Source organism: Vanellus vanellus, assembly GCF_965231255.1.
Source record: "Vanellus vanellus genome assembly, chromosome: 21".
Lineage (NCBI taxonomy): Eukaryota > Metazoa > Chordata > Aves > Charadriiformes > Charadriidae > Vanellus > Vanellus vanellus.
In genome coordinates, this window is record NC_138926.1 from 2,873,929 (window position 1) to 2,892,384 (window position 18,456).

The window sequence follows — 18,456 nt, forward strand, 5'->3', positions numbered from 1 at the left end:
AGAAACCAAGGCGAGTGCTGCGTTTTGGGCTGCCAGGTTTTTGCACCCATACACCGAGGGCTGTTATTTGGGGTCGTAAAGCAGGCTAGCGCTCACAAGCGGAGGTTTCTGCAGGGTCTGGTGGGAAGCGTTGCCTTTAACTCGGGCTGATGCGGATCTCCCGTGCCGGAGCGAGAGCTCCGAATGTGCTCCGTGGAGGTGATGTGCTCTGGTTATTAATAATCCTCATGGGACGAGGAGCCGGGTCATTCGGTCAAGTTGTTATAGACTAGCTGCCATTAACGGGAAGCTTAGTGCATAGGTTATAACCCTATGTACTGCACTTCGATTGAAAAGAAAGGGGGGGGAAAAATCTCTTTCTCCTTTGATCAAGTCATGTTCCGTTTTTTGTTGTGTTTTTTTTTTTTTTTTTCCTATTTTTTCTTGTCCTGGTGTTATCTAAGAAATGCTGAATCCCCCTCTTAGTGAGGTTTTAGCTACTGAAAATGTAGGTGTTTAGTGGGGATGTTTGTTCTTTCCTTGAATAAATGCAAATAAGAGCAAACGCTCACTGATCATCCTGGCTGCGTGTTTTACCAAGCGTTGTTGGATCACGCTCTGAGCCTAAAGCGAACACGTGGGGGTTTCTTTGAACAGGGCCCGCAAAATTACCTGTCGTCTACTCAGGTGACAGAGGTGCCCCATATCTGCGATATGACTAATAGTTGGGTCAATAGAGTAGAAAGAAGTAATGGGTTGTTGTGGCTGTAATTGCCTTTGTAGAGCGGTTCCGAGCCAGCCTGCGTGTGGAACCGAGTTCCTTGGTAACGAGCCTTTAACCCAAAGCACTTTTTCCCATTGAAGCTGGAAGGCAGCAGAACTCACGGAGGAGGCAATGCGGTATTGGCCGGCAAAGCCTGCGCTGTCCACCCAAAACCGATGGTCTCCATGCCGGTACCGTGCTATGGATGGACACGGGCGGCCCTGAAATAGGATGGGAGCACAGAGCTGTGATGCCATCCCTGCCCCCACCAGGGGGGTGACAACACGTGCCTGGGTGGGTTTAATTACCGGGGACCTCGTTATTATACACAAACCCAACTGATGCTCTTCCCCTGATGATACAGTGTTGATTCCCTGTGGAGCTCCTGTGGTCTGTCCATGCTGTTGGTCCCCAGGGAGACGGCAGCGTTGCGGATGTCCCATTCCAGCACCGATTTACCTTTTTTTCATAGCCTGGGATGTCCGGTGGGCTGTGATCTATCCCTGGAAGCACCTTGGCCAGAAGGTGGTGCCGCGTCTCTCTGCTGCTCCACACATTAGCCAGTTGTTAAAGTTTAACCAACCGCTACTGCAGGAGCTCAGGTAATACTTACCCACATTTTATCTTTGTTTTCGGCCTATCAGCGTACGGAAATGCTAAGATCGATGTTTTTAACGGCAAATACTTAATGGCTGCAAGCGGACCACGGAAAGGGGGAGATGAAAGTTTTCCCCTTTCCACAAATCCTCTGCTGCTGGCGAATGTCAGGGACAGGCTTCTAGCCCGGAGGAACCGGCCGTGAAAGCTTAGAATGGCCGGTGAAGGCATGGTGTGATTCGGGGTACCCTCTTGGTGCCGCTGGAGGGAGGAGAAGCTTCTCGAGACCATCTGGAAAGGTGCTGCTGGAAGAGCTGAAGTGCTTTGTAGACTCTGAGTACCCGGCATCTGTACGCCAAACTTTGTATTGTTATTGCTGAGAGACTTTGCTGGAGATTCAGAGTTTAAAGAGGAGTTGAAATTAGCACTTTAAGCACCACTGAAATCTACCGTTTCAGTTTAATTAGTGAATTTAGTTTCCAAACTTAGTGCAATTACCATTCAGAGGACAATTCGATTTTATAGGTCACCTTTCTCTTGCAGAACTTTTAATTTTGGGGGGTGCTTTTTTTTTTTATCTTAATGCATTTCTTGCCGATTAACCCAAGCGATTTGAGTAACAATAGTAAGCAGTACGTGCTTACGCATCCCCTATAAGTATCTGTAACTCGAATCTCATCCAAAACTCGGGGATAGGCTGCGTTTGATAACAGCAACCGGTAACAAACAGTTCAGCAGTTTTAGTAATGCGATAGCTGGGTCCTACCTCTGCTGGCTGCCCTTCGGAATTTGGAGGTTGCTCACGGACCTCAGCTGCAAACAACCGTCCCGGAGCAGTCAGTAAGATTCGTGGCAAGCGGTACGGCAATATTTGGCCATCGTCACCCCTGACAAATGCCGGGGGCGGGCTAGCCTCCAGCTTGCACACCCCAGCCAGGTCAAAGGAGCGATGTTGGATTGGGGAAGGTCCGTCCCCGAACGGGCATGGTTTTGCCCGGTGGGCGTTTCCCGCAGTACTGTTGTGGAAGGAGTGATGCACTTCACTCCTAAGAGGGAAGGAGCAATGTGTTTATTGATGCAAAACAATGATTTGGCTAAGTTTGACAGTAAATGTGACAGGGTTTTGACAAGATTTGATGGCAAGGCACACTTGGTTATTTACTGCATGGAGCACAGGGCCAGACAGAGCTGTCAGGGAGACCCTCCTGTTGAGTTGAGGTTCAGAGAGGACCCCCTGGCTTTTTCAACTCCTTCTCAGAAAGGAGCCTGGAGTGTGGCTGGATCCAGTCCTAGTCCCAGACTTGGTCAACGGCTTATGCCTAAAGGATGATACATGCGCAATTGATCCTTTATATCACTTAGCTAAGAATTTCAAAGTTTAGCATGCCAGAAACCACTTACCCAGGACCTGGTTGAGGAATCTCTTAACCTCGAGGAATAACCTTAAGAGGTGTCCCTACCCGAGGGGACATCATAGAAGCATAGAATGGTTTGGGTTGGAAGGGACCTTAAAGACCATCTCATTCCACCCCCCTGCCGTGGGCAGGGACACCTCCCCCCAGCCCAGGTTGCTCCAAGCCCCGTCCAACCTGGTCTTGAACACCTCTGGGGATGGGGCAGCCACAGCTGCTCTGGGCAACTTGTGCCAGTGCCAATTCGGCACTGATCCCAGCATGCAGCCCGCTGCTCTGCAGGAGATCTCCAAAGGCTCTTGGGCTGGTCAGTATTCATGGGGGTAAGACGATTGACTTCTAGTCATGTGTGCGTATCGACCACAGTACCGGTGGTGTGGTTAGGTGGGCGCGTTGCTCCGGTTATCCCTGGGCTATTGTGGTGTTACCTGTCTCCCTGAAAGCATGTTGAGCAGGATGCCACCATCACGACTAGGTGCAGCCATGATGACCACCGTGGGTGGGTGTTGCTTGGACAGGGTTACAGGAGATAAAGGTCAGGTTGGGGATAGCACACCCTCCCAATTACTGCTTGAAACAGCACCCATGTCTAGATTTTCATTGCAGCAGCCTTAAGAGATGGAAGAGGATCCAGAGCGGGATGGATCAAGATTGAAAACCTGAAGCCAGAGGTGTTCATGTACCCTGTCCTTCCCGCCGGCTCCCGGGAACAATGTGCACGAGGCATCGCAGCTCCTGGCTTTATCTCCTGCCAGGTAAGAGGTATTTTAAGAAGAAGCAACTTTGGGGTTGGGGTTCAGTGAATCTGTACAGATGATGCCTCTGGGGCAGGCGGGGGGAAGCGTGATATCTATCCTCGGATAGGCAGAGGGTCAAGATGTGGGAGATTTGCTTTGCTAATAGCATTAGAGCTGTTCAGAGCAGGTGTAAATCCTTCCTTCCATTAATGAACAAACTGAGTATTTGGCTGAATAAAGAATAATAGAATCATTTTGGTTGGAAGAGACCTTTAAGATCATCAAGCCCAACCGGTCACCCAGCACTGCCAAGTTGCCGCTAAACCGTGTCCCTCACCACCACATCTACCTGGCTTTGAAATACCCCCAGGGATGATGACTCCACCACTTCCCTGGGCAGCCTGTTCCAAGGCTTGATACCCAGAAGAGGGTGCAAGCTTTCACAGGAAACCGAAGCATAGAGGAGGGCAATGTTTTCCAGCTATGGCTGGGATAGTGTTTTTTTTCTGGTGAGGCTGCTGGGGCGTTCGTCTGCTGATGGTGTGCTTGGTAAGAGACGGAGCGTGTTAAACTTAGGGAAAGGGTCCCGTACTGATGTGAGTGCTTCAGCATTTCCCTGGGTGTTTAGCGCCGCGGTGGGTTGAATTCCTGGCTGGTGCACGCTCATCAGTCATCCAGCGCCTTGGGCTGTGTCAGGATGGTGGCCATGAAGTGGTTGTGGAGAAGGTGGTGAGGAGGCTGCTCTTTGCTGCTCGGTGCTCTGCTGTTGTGTAGTTTTAGGTTTCAGCAGGAATAATACAATGCGGTAGAGACGATAAACGACTTGTTACTTGTTAACATATGTGCTCTAAAATTCGTGGGATTTCAGACCAGCAAACGCTGTGCTGAATGCGTGTGTTTGTAACGTGCTGCTCGTAAATCATGCATTTTAGGGGACCCAGTGACGCTTGCATTAAGGTGGTGTTATTGAAATAATGTTTGATTTTTCCCTTGGTATATCATCTGTGGGGTCTAACCTGCTCAGGTCACTCGCATCTTGCCTGACACACGGACAGGTATATGAATTTTTGGTAGTTGTGGGTCTGGTGTTTGTTTTTTGTTTGGGTTTTTCTTTTTTTTTTTTTTTTTTTCCATCACTGCTTGGAAAATAGATAGGAGCCACTCTATTTCTGGACGGGGGAATAAAACAAAAAAAACCCAAACAAGTGGGCCGATGTGCTTCATAAAACAAATTGCCGTGTTTGTAGGGCAGCCTTTGGTATCAAACAGCAGCCCTGTAGATTTATGGTTGTTCAGCGAACAGGCAAGGTGTAATGCGCTTGGTACTTCAGATAAGAGCAGCTGCTTTGCCAAACATAGAAACCTCGGCAGCTTTAGGTGAGCCAAACCCCCTGGGTATAGTGGAGGTATTTAAAATATACTAAAAAACCCCTAAACAATTGCAATCTATATACTTACAATCTTATACATAAGGTTAGTAATACCTTTTTGCCTTACAGGACATGGTGATGTTCATGCATTGTGTCTACCTGTCAAGACTGGTCTTGGGCTACCTAGTAGTGCTGAATGGCCAGCTTGTGCTGGCTCTGAAGTTCAACGAGAGCACCATTGACAGTGGACCAGTACAGCGTTGCTGGTCACCCACGAAGTTCCCAGGTCAACATCTTGCTGAGAGAAGGCCGTTTTCCTCGGTGGCTCCAGGTAAGTCCGTGCCCTTGTCACTCCCCAGTAGAGCTCAGCAGCAGGTGGAAAGGTGTAGGAGGAACATCAGCGAGTCGGAGCCCCTCCAGCTTTCCCCAACTACCGCTCCGCAGTTGGTGCGTTGATGCTGTAAAGATGAAGGCAATGAAACACAGCAGGCAGCCGGGGAACAGATGCACACACCAGTAGTGCTGGTAAGTGCTCAGCGCTTCCGATGTTTCCGTACAGCGGTGTCCAATGAGTTTGTAATTACCTGTCCTACTGTTTTCCTTAAAGAAGTTTGAAAACATCTTGCGTGCAACTGCTAAAAGGCGGTAAACCTTTTGTCCTCGTTATGCCAAGCAGACCCGCGGTTGTCCTCGGAGTCCCCGACCGCAGCAGCGGTCAGGTGTGTCCCTACAGCTCCTGGCTTGGGCGAGAGGTTGGGTATAAATATAAAGAAAGGTTGTTCTAAGTGGTTAGTATCGTTGTTAGGACTTTGCTTGTCTAGAATCTGGTTTGATTGCATGTGCTGGATAGAAATAATCACGTGTAGCGATATTCGGCCAAGGGCACGGGATTCTGGATTCTGGATTAAACGATGTGCTGCCAGTGCTGCTTGGAAACACAGCTCAAGCCATTGATACTCTATCAAAAAGTGGAATAGTTTTTGTAAGTTAAGCTCCATAACTGGTGCTGCGATGATGAAAGAACAGCAGTTGCTTCTTACCTGCAGGCTTTCCTCCCCTGGTGACTGTCACTGCCCCTCGTTTCTCTAGTCTGAGGGTGATACTGTTGGAAAATGAAACATCTGTAGTACCCGCTTTGTTGCATGAGCTTAGTAGAAAGATGGTTTTAATTGTGAACCTATTAGATAACCCACTGTTTTTATTTGATTTGCAGCATATTTGTGATACATCTTTTTTTGGCGACCTGGCTGCTCCATCACCTGGTGAGTACTGTCCCTGAGATGCCAGGGTGGAAAAAAGGTCTGCTTTGTTGGGGTTTTGGTTGTTGGTTTTTTTTTTCCCTGTGGGCTAGTGGCAGCTGATGGACACGTGCAGCTCTGTTTCCTCCCCATTGGGAGACTCTATTTGCAACCCAAGGGACAAACCCCCACCCAGGTCTCGAATTTGCCTGGAAGAGGTACCCGGACAAGCCGTGGCACGGCTCAACTGAAGGGCTTGAAGGAGATGTCCGGGTCTGAATTAGAGCTTGGGACCCAGCAGTGTCACCTAAATAGGAAGTTTTATTCTTAAAATCGCAATGGAATGAAACTGATTTAGTTTATCTTGAAAATCAAAATATTTGTCTTAGATCTTTTAGTGTTCTACACAGGGCCAGTAATGGTGTGTTTAAGTTCTTTGGGGGTGAAAGTTTTTGCTTTGTGCTGTCATTGCGCATTGTAGTTCTGCTTTAAATTTACACTGCACCAAAACTTTTTGTTACAGAATCCTTTGGAAGCTGCAGCCAGCGAAGAGGTGGTGGCCTAAAGTTGTGCGTCTACCCTGTATGGCTGAGAGGATCCACAGAAGAAGGATGGAAAAGGCTCAGCTGCTGTTTTATTTTAGTGACTGAAGGAAAATGATGTTATTGTGTGTGTATTTCTACAGTTGAAGCCTTGCTGATATTGTTCTGCAAAGCACAGGTAAGACTCAAATTTAACTGGCACCAAGACAGAAGACTGGAGATGCACCTTACAGCTTAGTTCCTGGAGCCACAGCTGGAGCAGTTTACTTCATAAACTAATTGATTAATTATCACTTGAGCTCAGAGGCTGGGACTTTTGTGAGTCATGTATGACTTGATGCTTTTTATGTAGAAACTAGTTTACGTTTTGGACCAGGCTTAAGCACGGTGTCGGAGCCTGTACTGATGTCAGCCCACGATGGATGTACGGAGATGAGTGTAGAGCTGGTGTGCTGCTCTCTGGGGGTGAAGACTGAGCATCTGTGCCTGGTCTTGTTTTGACAGAAAGCTTTTATTCAGTGTTTTATGTTTTATATATACGTGTTATGTGTTATGTTTTATATATGCATGCTTTCTCTTGTTGTGATTCAACAGGTGGAAGTGGAGAAGCTTCACAATGAAAGATGCTTTATCCCATGTGCCTGACATCTTTTATCTTGGTCCAGTTCCAGTTAAGAGTGATGTATGGATGCAGATGAAGGCACACACCTCTCTGCGAACAATCATCTCTCTAAGTCTGTTCAAGTTCAACATGCTTTATTTTAGGCTTGTGATGGTAATAATTATTAGAAGTTAAAGTAAAAATAAAATAGTAATAATAAACAACACAAAAAATAATAAAACCACAACACCAAAATAATAAAACCAAACTAACTCCTTAAGTTACCCCTCCTCCCCCCTCCTTACCTTGGCTCTAGCCCAAACGCACGAGATAGGTTCCGGCCTGACGTTTACTACTGTAGAAAGGAAAATTGCAGCCCCCCCCCCCCTTAGAGTTTTTACAAGGAAAAAAAAAAAAAGCCGCCACCCCCCCCCCAAAAAAGAGGCTAAGTCCTGCATTTTTTTATTCAGCATCATCTATAAAGTACATAACAAAGAGGACTTGCTACTGCCATTTCAGTACAAGCAACAATACTACACTGACAGGAGCTTGGCATGTTCCTGTCCTCTAAGCAGCCATGGACATGTAATAACACAACACAGAATACTAACATCTCATTCAAGTGAAGAAAAAAGCCTAAGTCCTTCATTGAAAAAAAAAACCCAAACATAAATTCCGAGCTGAAGCTTCTGTCTTCATAAAGATATTTCAAACGTTACTGTGGAGCAGGTTCCCCCGCTGCTAAGTAGTGCGTTGCTGCATGGACTCAATCCAGTCCCGCATCCCTTACTGATTATGTAGTCTATAAAAGTAGAGAAGACTTGAACGCCTCAAAAATAAGCCAATATTTAAGTCCCTTGTAAAAATATGAACCGACAGGAAAAAATGCACCGCCTAAGCCAAGAGCGTGCGATAGCCGACTTGCAGCGCTGCTCTGCTGGGGAAGATGCAACACCACTAATGAGTTTAGGTTGTAGACAATTCAAGCGTGCTCTCTTTTTACAAATAAACTCAAACAAATAGGCCTGGATGTAAAATACAGGCGCTTTTCTCATCTTCAGCTTGTAGTTCTTCATGCATCATCTGGAAAAATGAAGGATGCCTCATCTCGTAGTGGTAGTGCAGTAACGTCCTCTCCGCTGTTCTTGGTATTCACCTTTGAGAACAAGGAGACAGCAGCAAGAAAAAAAAAATCTCCCTGAATTATGAGCAGAGGGCACACAATATACAAAATACACAGCGGAATAGCTGTGAGACCCGAGAGCTCGGCCCAAATGGCGCCCTGGGACCGTCCCAGTCTGGCTCTCATTCTCGGCAGCTGGACTGAGCTCCAGCCCTTTGCTTCACCAGCAAGTGCTCAAAACCAAATTCAGCCCAGAAAAACCACAAAGCACCGTAAAGGTATCCCAGCAAAGAACAGCCAGATCATCGCTTTTGCCTGCAGTTTGTTTCTGTTCCAGCATGCGGGTACTCACGCGGCAACGAGCCCTTCTCCAAAGACGCTGCGCGAGGAGGAGTGTCACCTGCTGAGAGTCCACATCTGCGCTTCTTCACAGGATAAGACAAAATCTCGAAGCCTGTAAAGCAGATTATCCCGTTCCATCAAAAGAACAGATACCAAACAGAAAGGCAGCCACACACAAAAAAGTACATTTGCCTCGTGGAGGAAAAAAGGATGCCTTTTTCCTGTTAGGGTGGAGTACGAATTCACCTTTACTGACCTCATATAATTATTCACATAGTTTTTTTTGTGCCCCAAAACCCATGGAGAGGGGAAGGGGAGCCGCTGCAGGAGAAGGCGGCATTATGTCCAGCGACCTGATCTGACTTTGGAGTTGGCCCTTCCAATCTATATATCTGCACCAGCTGCAGGATCATTCCCTGCCAAACCGTGCCACGCTGGAGAAAATGATTATTGCTCACCTTGCATTTGATTACGCGGTGCCAGCCCCCAGAGAATCGGCTCCCCTTTGTTCTTGGGCCAGTCTCCTCCGCTGCAGAAACCGGAGGTCCCGGTAAACACACCGAAAAACAACTCCCCCCTCCCAAACACAGCCCGCAAACACAAGCAGCCCACCATGTAACTTCGCTAGGTGTTCAAAGGCACGTCCTGGGGGCACCAAGCCCTGCTCCAGAGGAGGAGTTGCAGGTCTCCGGGTGCTCCTCAGGGAGCACAAAGGCAGAGCAGCCACCCAGGGAATCAATCGTTCCCTCCCTTCCTCCTCCGGCTCAGAGAACAGGAGCTTCTGTCTGTCTTCATTAAGATATTTCAAATATACCAGTGAAGTAGTGCGTTGCTGGACAGACTCAATCCAGTCCCGCATCCCTTACGGATTATAGTCTATAAAAGTAGAGAAGACTTGAACATCTCAAAATTAAGCCAATGTCTACTTTCTACCACTTTCTCCCTGCAGGTGTTTTCTCTGAAGCAGATGCGCTTTCAGCTCCAAAAAAAAATATAATAATTACTTAATCCACCCTGGCACCATCCGACAGACCAGAATTTTCCTACATTTCGAGCTTGCCGTTGCTGGACAGACCCAGCAACCTCAGAGACCTTGCAGGAGGACGCACTAAACAATTGCTACGATCCAACCCAGAAGGGATATTCAATCTAACGCAGTCACAATGACACCTTCCCTACTCCTCATCTACATTGCCAGCAAGTTTGGCTAACGTGGACCTTCTCAAGGTTTTGGCACCAGAGACGCCTCTCATCAGCTTTACAGCTACACACGAATTCCTAAAGTGACCGCGGCTTATATGCTATGTAAAGTACCTTTCATCCTCGTAACAAAGAGCTTCCTTTCTCGCAGGAAATGCGCCTTCTACTTCCTCGGAGGGAAGAAGCCCCGCAGCTCCTGGTAAAGCCGACGGCGCGCTGCAGTCTTAGAAGTCACCAGGTTGGCATCAAAGGCAGCCTCCGCCGTCCCGGGGGGAATCGCATCCTTCTCCGCTCTCCCAGCACAGAAACCCGGAAGAAAACACACAGCTGGTGTGAGCAGAAGGTTCAAAGCAAAGAGCAAACTACGATTGCTACGCAGTGGGGTGGAGAAAAGCCATGTGGACTCGGGGGTGATCCGTGGGGCACACCCACGCCATCCCCAGCCAGAGGATGGACGGGCTCCCCGCCACGGAAGGGTTTTGCGGGGGGCAGGTGAGGAGGAGGAAGGGCTGAGGCTGCCTTCTGAGGGAATTCGTGCTCTCGCATGAAAGCACGGTGAGAAGCTCCCGGCCTCGGGAGGTTTCTGCCTCTGGAGCGGCCGGCGTCCCACGCTCCGAGGAAGGATTTGGACCAGCTCGCGTTGCCGTGGGGACCGCAGGGCATTAGAGGATGCCAGGAGGAAAACTCACCGGTAAAACTGCCTCCCCCAGCCCCTTCTGCTCTCCCTTCCAGAGATCAAAGGGACCATTGGGGGAAGTCTAAGGGACGGCCAGCAGAAAACCCTGCTAAATCACGTACCTTCCCACCGCACACACGGCCGGGCTGTAGGACCCACAGCTCCACGGAGCTGTAAGGAAGGAGGGTGAGGAAGCCTCCGGAAAACAGGAATATCCCCAGGTTGTTCCAGCAATTCTAGAAGAGGATATGAAGCTTGAGACTCCATCACCGCCCCCTCTTTACCTCTGCCACGCGGGGCCTTGACACACCCCATGTCCCCTTTTGGGGAGATGGGACCCAGCTTTTCCCATCGCTTTCAGCCCAAATGCTCCGGAGCACCGCGTTTGTCCGGTGACCGGCACGGAGAACCTCCCAGACGCCATCCAGAGGGCAGCTGATGCTATTTAACAACCGACTCGGTTCAGCCCGCCGCCTATTCTCAAATTGCTCTCGGGAAAGGCGAGCCGCTTGAAATAAAACAGGGTACAAACCATCCCGAAGAGGCGACAGGCCAGAGGCTAAGCGCTCCTGCGACAAAGCACAAGCTCCCCACAGGTCACCGTGGGAAATACAGCGAAACTCTTGCGGTTTCACATGCTCTTTCCTGCAGAATCACATATACGCGCGTTACCGCCTCGTCTCTGCTAAGCGCTGCCCTCAGCAGAGCCTTCTCACCGCACCTGCAGCGCGGCCACCAGTGCCCGCTGGCAGCAAAGGGTGAATTTGGGGAGAGCGGCATCCAAGCGCCAGCTGGCACGGGTTAAGGATGCCCCGTGCCGCTTTCCACGCAAAAGACAAGGGAGGTGCGTGAAGTAAATCCGCCCACGCTACATCCACTCAGCACTGCGCGCAGAAGGGTTTCGTCGTACGTTACCCCACCGCACCCTCGGAGAAGCGGGATTCACACACAGCTTTATGGTAAGAAAGGAGGAGACAAACCGAGCCGGCGCTTCCCCCTCCGCTCAGCGCTCCCACTTCCCAGAGGCCCCTCTCTCAAAAATCCTTCTGCCTTAACCGACAACTACACCGCTCCTCTTCAAAGGTAAGCGGGGGACTACTATTTTTTTAAAAATCACAGTTTTCTTCCGAAATGCAGCTCTCTGCGACACTCTGCAAGTCTTTTACTACACCACAGTGCTTCAGACCATCTAATTTTAAGTGTCTTATCACAACGACACTTTTGACGCTTCCCCCAACTGCCCCGTGGCCTCTGCTGGGACACCGGCCCTTCATTTGCACGGCTCATACCAGTAACGTCTGGGACGTGTCTTAGCACCCGTCATCAGGCCAATACTTTTAAACATGACTTTTCAGAAGCTGCGGTTAAAATCCATCATAAAGAATCGATCCTGAGCACTTGGCAGTCTGCGCCAAAGCATGTAACTAATAGACTTTGATTCCAGCCTGACGTATTTATTTGGTTGGACTAATAGAATTTATCGAAGGAAAAATCTAATACCCAAATTCAATTCTGGAATTCAATCCACAGCCTCTGTAATCTGTTTCTCTTTCAGGTCACCCTACCTGAGGGTGCAGTTCAAGACACAGCTTTGGACTGGAGATATGCTCTGGCATCATTGGAATTAAATTTACAGTTTAAAATCAAAACTCTTTCCCAAGTAGTTGTGACAAGCCAACAGACGGCATTTTCTAGGACAGCATCTGTTCTCTCCTGCAGAGTCTGAATAATTTAACCAGAACATGGAAGTTCCAGTGGAACCGAGGAGCCCACGATTAAGGAGAAAGAGGACGCACGATTGTTTCCTCTTCAAAATCGCTAAGCCTTTGGGTTTCCTCCTACCTCCGCTCCCCCTCTTCGTTCAGACCTACTGGGAACTGCTCAGATCAACGCGAAGGAAGATTAATTCTGTCTCTTGGCCTCCTAAAACAGCGTTCAAATGGCAATGACTCTTCGGTCACTTCACCGAGACACGAGAGAGGAGGAATTTGCGTTCGAGGTCACACTTCAAAGGAGGCAAATAGAAGAGGAATGCCATACGGGAGCAGAGACAACTGGGAGCCTTACACAATGTTAGATTTACATGTTCTGCAAGAGAAAGTTACACCAAACAGTTGAGTTATTTCCCTTTGTAAAACAAAATGAGTAGAAGTGATACAAAAAACACCAGTTAGCCAATTACTGCCCCGGGCTCTTTACGTCTCCGTTCAACGTATTTCAGATCCGGTCATCCACCACAGGAAGCGTCCGAGGAAATTGTCACTGTTTGAAGCTCGTCTTCTTCTATGCCGTCTTATCTATGAATTTGAACGCTTCCTGCAGCCCCCCTTCTCCTGTCCAACCCTATTTCTGAGACACGCGGGCAATACAGGCCCCGAGCGCAAAGCCGGCCCCATCACCGTGCTAGCCAAACGCAGCTCCCCACTACCTGGAGCAGTTCCTACAGCTCGCTGGGAGTGCAGGTGGACGGCCGAGCGACAGGAACAGCTTGCTTTGGCAGAGCGCTTTGGCTCTGCTCGCTCCGAGAAGCCGTGCCAGCGGCCGCCTTCATCCGGGGAGCGGTTCCGGCATTTTTACTGCCGCAAAACCATTCGTGATATCTTCTACAGCCAGCCAGATGACAAACAGCAGCCACCGCTCTAACTGACCTGCGCGCCAGCGTCTAACGGCTGCAGCGTGAGGATGTCATGCTATTCAGGAGTCCCAGCCTCGGTTTTGTATCGCGCCTTCTCCTCTCCGCAAAGGTCAGCAGGATCTGCAAGTTCCACGTTCCTTCTCGCCGAAGCGAAGGTGGACAAAAAGGTGGGGAAAGGTCTCTGCAGGTTTGGCGAGCACACGGTGGGAGGAGAAATTCAAGCAAAGCCGTGAATAAAGAGAAGAAACCATCTGGAAGTTAAAGTGTTTATTGATGTGTTTAAACTTTGTACATTCCCCACAGACCACACTAAGGAGTTTGCAGGTAAATCTGTGCATAGTGGGAAGAGACACGGAAGGGGGAAGAAAAAATAAAGTCACAGGAAAAATAGAAAAAATACACCACAGGTTACCAGAACCTCCAGATTTAAAAAAGCCGTGAGCATTAACACCAACTATACAAGCATTACAAAGACATGATGGCGAGTGGAACAATACCCCTGTTGTTCTTCTCAGGGCCTACGCATCCAATTTCCCTTAAAGCAGGCAGTATCCCTTCCCCAACTTACCCCTCTCTTAACCCCAGTTAAAGTGAACTCCACGTTCATCAGCTCCCAAGGTATTGATTATTGCGGTGAATTGTCAATTCCGGGCAAACACCCAAAGCCGTGCCCATGGCCCAACATCATCGAAAGAGACGCGAGGGTTCAAAAACCTGCGTCTCTTAACTACTTACCACGTTGGTGAGGCAGGAGAGCTGGGGGAAATTAGAAAGTAGTAGCAAGAGGGGGCTGTTAATGCCAGGTGAGTACTGAAGGAAACTGGTTCAGAACGGAGGATTTAAATTCAATACCGGGAACTTCCAACTCTAGAGCAGAACTGAATCTGGAAGGGGAATGTGCAGACCCCAGTATGCACAAACCATGTTCTAACATTCCACTAGAATAACTATAAACAGAGATGCTAGAAGCCTTTTAACTCCTTGCCTCCAGGGAGTCTTGATTCCTAGAGCCCAAACTGCTAAGCAGCAGGGTGCACGTCACTGGCAGATGAGGATGGGGCTTTTTTTCTTTTTTTTTTTTCTTTTATTTTTCTTTTTTTTTTTCTTGTTATAAGGATTTTTGTTAGTTACCATTCCCAACTGCTTCCTTGCTTATGCTGTCATAGATGCTAAACCTAAATTAATCTCTTTGCAACTCCCAGTGAAGTTCACTTAAAAAAAAAAAAAAAAAAAAAAAAAGGAAAAAAGAATACTGCTTTATATATAAAAGCCAAAATGACTGAAGAGCCACAACTGTCTCCTTTTTACAAGGCGGGCTGGTACAAACGACCCTCAATATACAGGTGGTCTATCAGAAATAAAATCAACATTTTCCATTTTATATATATAGAGCTTGTATCAGACAACAGTACAACAGAACTGGTATTTTTCAGATTATTAAAAAAAAAAAAAAGAAAACTACATCTCAGTCAAATATCTGCAATAGATCCATTTTTCCCATTTAAGGAGATTTATATATCATATTGTTATATTATCATTTCTTCACCCATTTAAAAGAATGGAAATTGCAACTCTACAGTAGTAATTATAGTCTTAATGATCCAGGAGTTCTGAATGTAAGATGAAGTCCTCTCAAAGCAACTGTTGGTCAGTAGTTGATCCAAAACGCTGGACCACTTTGGCCCTCCGCCCTGCGCCTTTCCCAGTCAGGGCTGTTGTATCTTCATCGCTTTTATATCTGCATCTGCTCCAGGTATTTGTAAGTGGGGTTCTCGTAGCCGTGGTTTTGCATCTTGCTCAGATGCCGCTCTTCTGGAGTAAGCATCGGGTCGACCTTTAGAAAGACCGGACAGTTACTGGTCAAAGGAGGTACTTGCAAGCCTTATTTCATAGGAACGAGAGCTGACAGACAAACGTGGGATAAATACCGTGGCAAGCAGCAAACAGGAAAAAAACATCGGCCACAAAAAATAATTTGCTTAACAGAGTTCCTCACTGGGGTGCTAACGCCTCCTGCCTGCCCACGCCTCTTGGGGATGTTCTCTATACATCATAGAACGGTTTAGGCGGGAAGGGACCTTAAAGACCATCTCGTTCCACCCCCCTGCCCCGGGCAGGGCCACCTCCCCCCAGCCCAGGTTGCTCCAAGCCCCGTCCAACCTGGCCTCGAACACCTCCAGGGACGGGGCAGCCACAGCTGCTCGGGGCAACCTGCGCCAGTGCCTCACCACCCTCACAGGAAAGAATTTCTTCCTAATATCTACTCTAAATCTCCTCTCTTTCAGCTGAATACCGTTCCCCCTCAACCTATGGCTGCACTCCCTGATCAAGAGCCCCTCCCCAGCTTTCCTGGAGCCTCTTTAGGCAGTGGACAGACCTCTAGGGTCTCCCTGGAGCCTTCTCTTCTCCAGGCTAAATCTCTAATAAGTTAGCTAACGTTACAAATTTGGGACCCACTTCTCTCATTAAGGAGGTCGTTACAATTTCACACATGGGTTGGGCAAAGGGGAAAAGCAGCTTTCTGCAGACTCCATTAAGCTGTCATTAGAAATGAGCACATTGGAGGCAGAAGGAAGAAGAAGGAGACGCTTCTCAGCGTTCAGCCGATCGCACTGTCTTAATAGTTGTTACATTAGTTGGGAGGACAAATTACTTTAGATTGACTGACTTACTCCCCTGCTAAAGATATCGCCCGAAAAGCTCATTTACTGCTAAATCCTATCCTGAGCCAGACAGGGAAGCCTAATTGAATTCCTGGTGACAAGCGAATACCACTGTGAAGTGACAGGTCCCAGCATGGCACGCCGATGACTGATACCTGCATACTAATAAATAAGCGATGAAGATGTCAGCAGCTACAGAGTTAAGTCCCATCTAGCTAGGAGCAGAGCAGCTGATGGCTTGGCAGCTACTGCCATCTTCGCCCCCTACACACAACATGTGATTCAACGCTGACTATTTTCATCCTCGGTTATGGAGCAGGAGTTGTTTCTCACCTCCACAATTCCATGGCTGATGGTCCCATACTGCCTCTTCCTCAGCATCACCAAGCTGATGACTATAACGGTAGCTATGGCAACAGCGATCACCAACAGACCAATAAGGGCGCTGCTGCTGAAACTGAAGTCGTCGCGAAGGGAGTTGTCATTATCCTGAAGGGAAGAAAACAACGGAGCGGGTAGAGGAAGAGCGATGCGGGAGATGCACTGCAAAATGCAAACCTAAAAGGCGGCCACCGATAAGGTCTTCAGCCGTCTGTGGTATCAAGACATGACTGATTACACTAGACAGTGTAAATGTTTCACTTCTAAACAAATATTTTACCACAAGGATAACGAACACAAAATTGTTTCCCCACTTCAGCACTCTGGAAGGCACTGACCCACACCGCTTTCCTATCCCACTAAACTCTTTCGCAACTAAAGAGTCAGGATTGCATCTACGCGCGTTTACTGTTTACATCTTTACGCAGAAACGCTGCACTGCATTGTACTCTGTGTGAGTTCTCGGAGCAGTGTCGAGGCACCAAACCCCTGGAATTCAGAAACATACAGGGACCAGAATCCAGCTTTAGGAATTCGCTGATCACTGGGCTAGACTTGATAGACGCATACATACCGGCTCGTCCACCAGTCCACCGACACGCTCCGCGTTGAAAATCATTTCCTTCACATCGAGGGTTTCATCAATTACCTGAAAACAGTCACAGAAGCGTTTTATGAAAGGAGCCACACAAAACAGGTGGGAGAAGGAATATGAAGGCAGACAAGACACCTTTAATGAACACTAGCAAAGGCTCAGAACCACCTACCATCCTTCCCCTGCTCTCAACAGCGTGAGATGTTCTCCGACTTTTAAAGCCACTTGAGTTAGTGCCGCAACCATTTGGACGGTCAGACTACCTCAAACTAAAGACTCAGTTTAAAAACTAGGCACTTGCCTGGGACACAGCATTCTTCTTGTGTCAGATCTAACCAGTGGCTTTAAAACAATTTTAAAAGGGAACTCTCAGAAGTGGTCGTTTTTTGTTTTTTTTTTTTTTTACCCCAGGGAACTGAGGCAACTCGTCTGCCACTCTGACCTAGTGAATTCTTTACACTGCAGACAGAGCTAATACCTACAGGGTCACTCCCCTTCAGAAGGCGGCAAGGCCTTTCCTGCCATGAAAAATAGGTGGGAAGACAGATGGAACACACCAGCATTCCGCGTATTCAGACAGCAAGCTACCTAGCTAAAATAAAGGCGTATCAAAGGGTCTCTGCTTTGGGAAAGCAGTTAGTAAATCAGATGCTTCTCCAGCTCCGAATGCCAAAGATCTAGATCTCTCTCCTTCCCTCACCCTCCCACCCTTCTGATGCTAATCAGTATTAAGAGCCTACAATAGTCAGAAAACTGACTCCCCCACACCATATGGATAATGAATACACTGACATTCTGTAAGCAGGAAGGAGACATGGAAATAAGCCACCGCTATTAATTAGCGTCCACGGCAGGCTTTGCTTTACAAAATAAAGGTGGAGGGCTCACCACATTTTCATCCACTTTGTTCTTGCTGTTAATCACTTTTTCTTCAGCACCAATCAGCCCATCCAACTCGGTCATGCCAGAACCTGCACCAAAAGAGCAAGATAGGGACCGTTAGTCAGCCCCCAGCGACGTTTCGGAAGGGTTACCTACTCTTTGCAGAGCTGCCACAGCTAGCGCGTTTAACCGCATGGACCGCTGATTATTAATCTGTCTTCATGCTGTTGTGTCAGAAGGGGAGCTCATAGCTATGCTACAGTGACAAGTGATTAGGGGGGTTCTGTTAATGAGGGGAAATGAGGTGGCAATGAGAGGAGCAGACAAGACTCACCAAACCCAGGCTGGAGTGTAAATCCAGAAATACCATACTGTTAAAGTACTGCTGTTAGAGAAGGTCCGAGGCAACACGTAACAGAAACTGTGAGCGCGCAGTTCCTTTCTGCAAATGTCACCCCGGGTCACCACCGCCTCAGCGTGACCCCCGTGGCGGAAACGCACATCCCCTCTCTGTGGAGAGCCAGCGCGCAGGGAACGCTTTCAACCGCACCGTCAGCATCGCCCATTCTTTTGAAACCAGACGCATCAGCAAGTGCCTCGGGAATGAGAATTTCAAGGTCACCCAGCACGGCTCTGTAATGAGCTGCTGTCCCGTAGCTGGCACGAGCCCAGAAACAATAAATCCCAGGGCAAGGGAGGAGCAAAGAACTACACCAGCCT

General features: G+C 48.3%; 1 protein-coding gene across 5 annotated transcripts in view; it reads right to left on the reverse strand.

Moving 5' to 3' along the window:
* Positions 1 to 13,467: 13,467 nt before the first annotated feature.
* Positions 13,468 to 18,456, reverse strand: part of APLP2 (amyloid beta precursor like protein 2) — a 48,370-nt gene continuing 43,381 nt past the window's right edge. For 4 of the 5 annotated variants that reach the window (XM_082493856.1, XM_082493855.1, XM_082493859.1 and 1 more), the window contains 4 exons: positions 17,743 to 17,825; positions 16,834 to 16,908; positions 16,212 to 16,367; positions 13,468 to 15,049 (listed from right to left, as the gene is read on the reverse strand). In XM_082493856.1, the coding sequence (XP_082349982.1) occupies positions 14,948 to 15,049; positions 16,212 to 16,367; positions 16,834 to 16,908; positions 17,743 to 17,825 (416 nt within the window). In that variant the 3' untranslated portion in view covers positions 13,468 to 14,947. The remainder of the gene's footprint in view (positions 15,050 to 16,211; positions 16,368 to 16,833; positions 16,909 to 17,742; positions 17,826 to 18,456) is intronic. The other variant, XM_082493857.1, reaches the window with a different exon arrangement.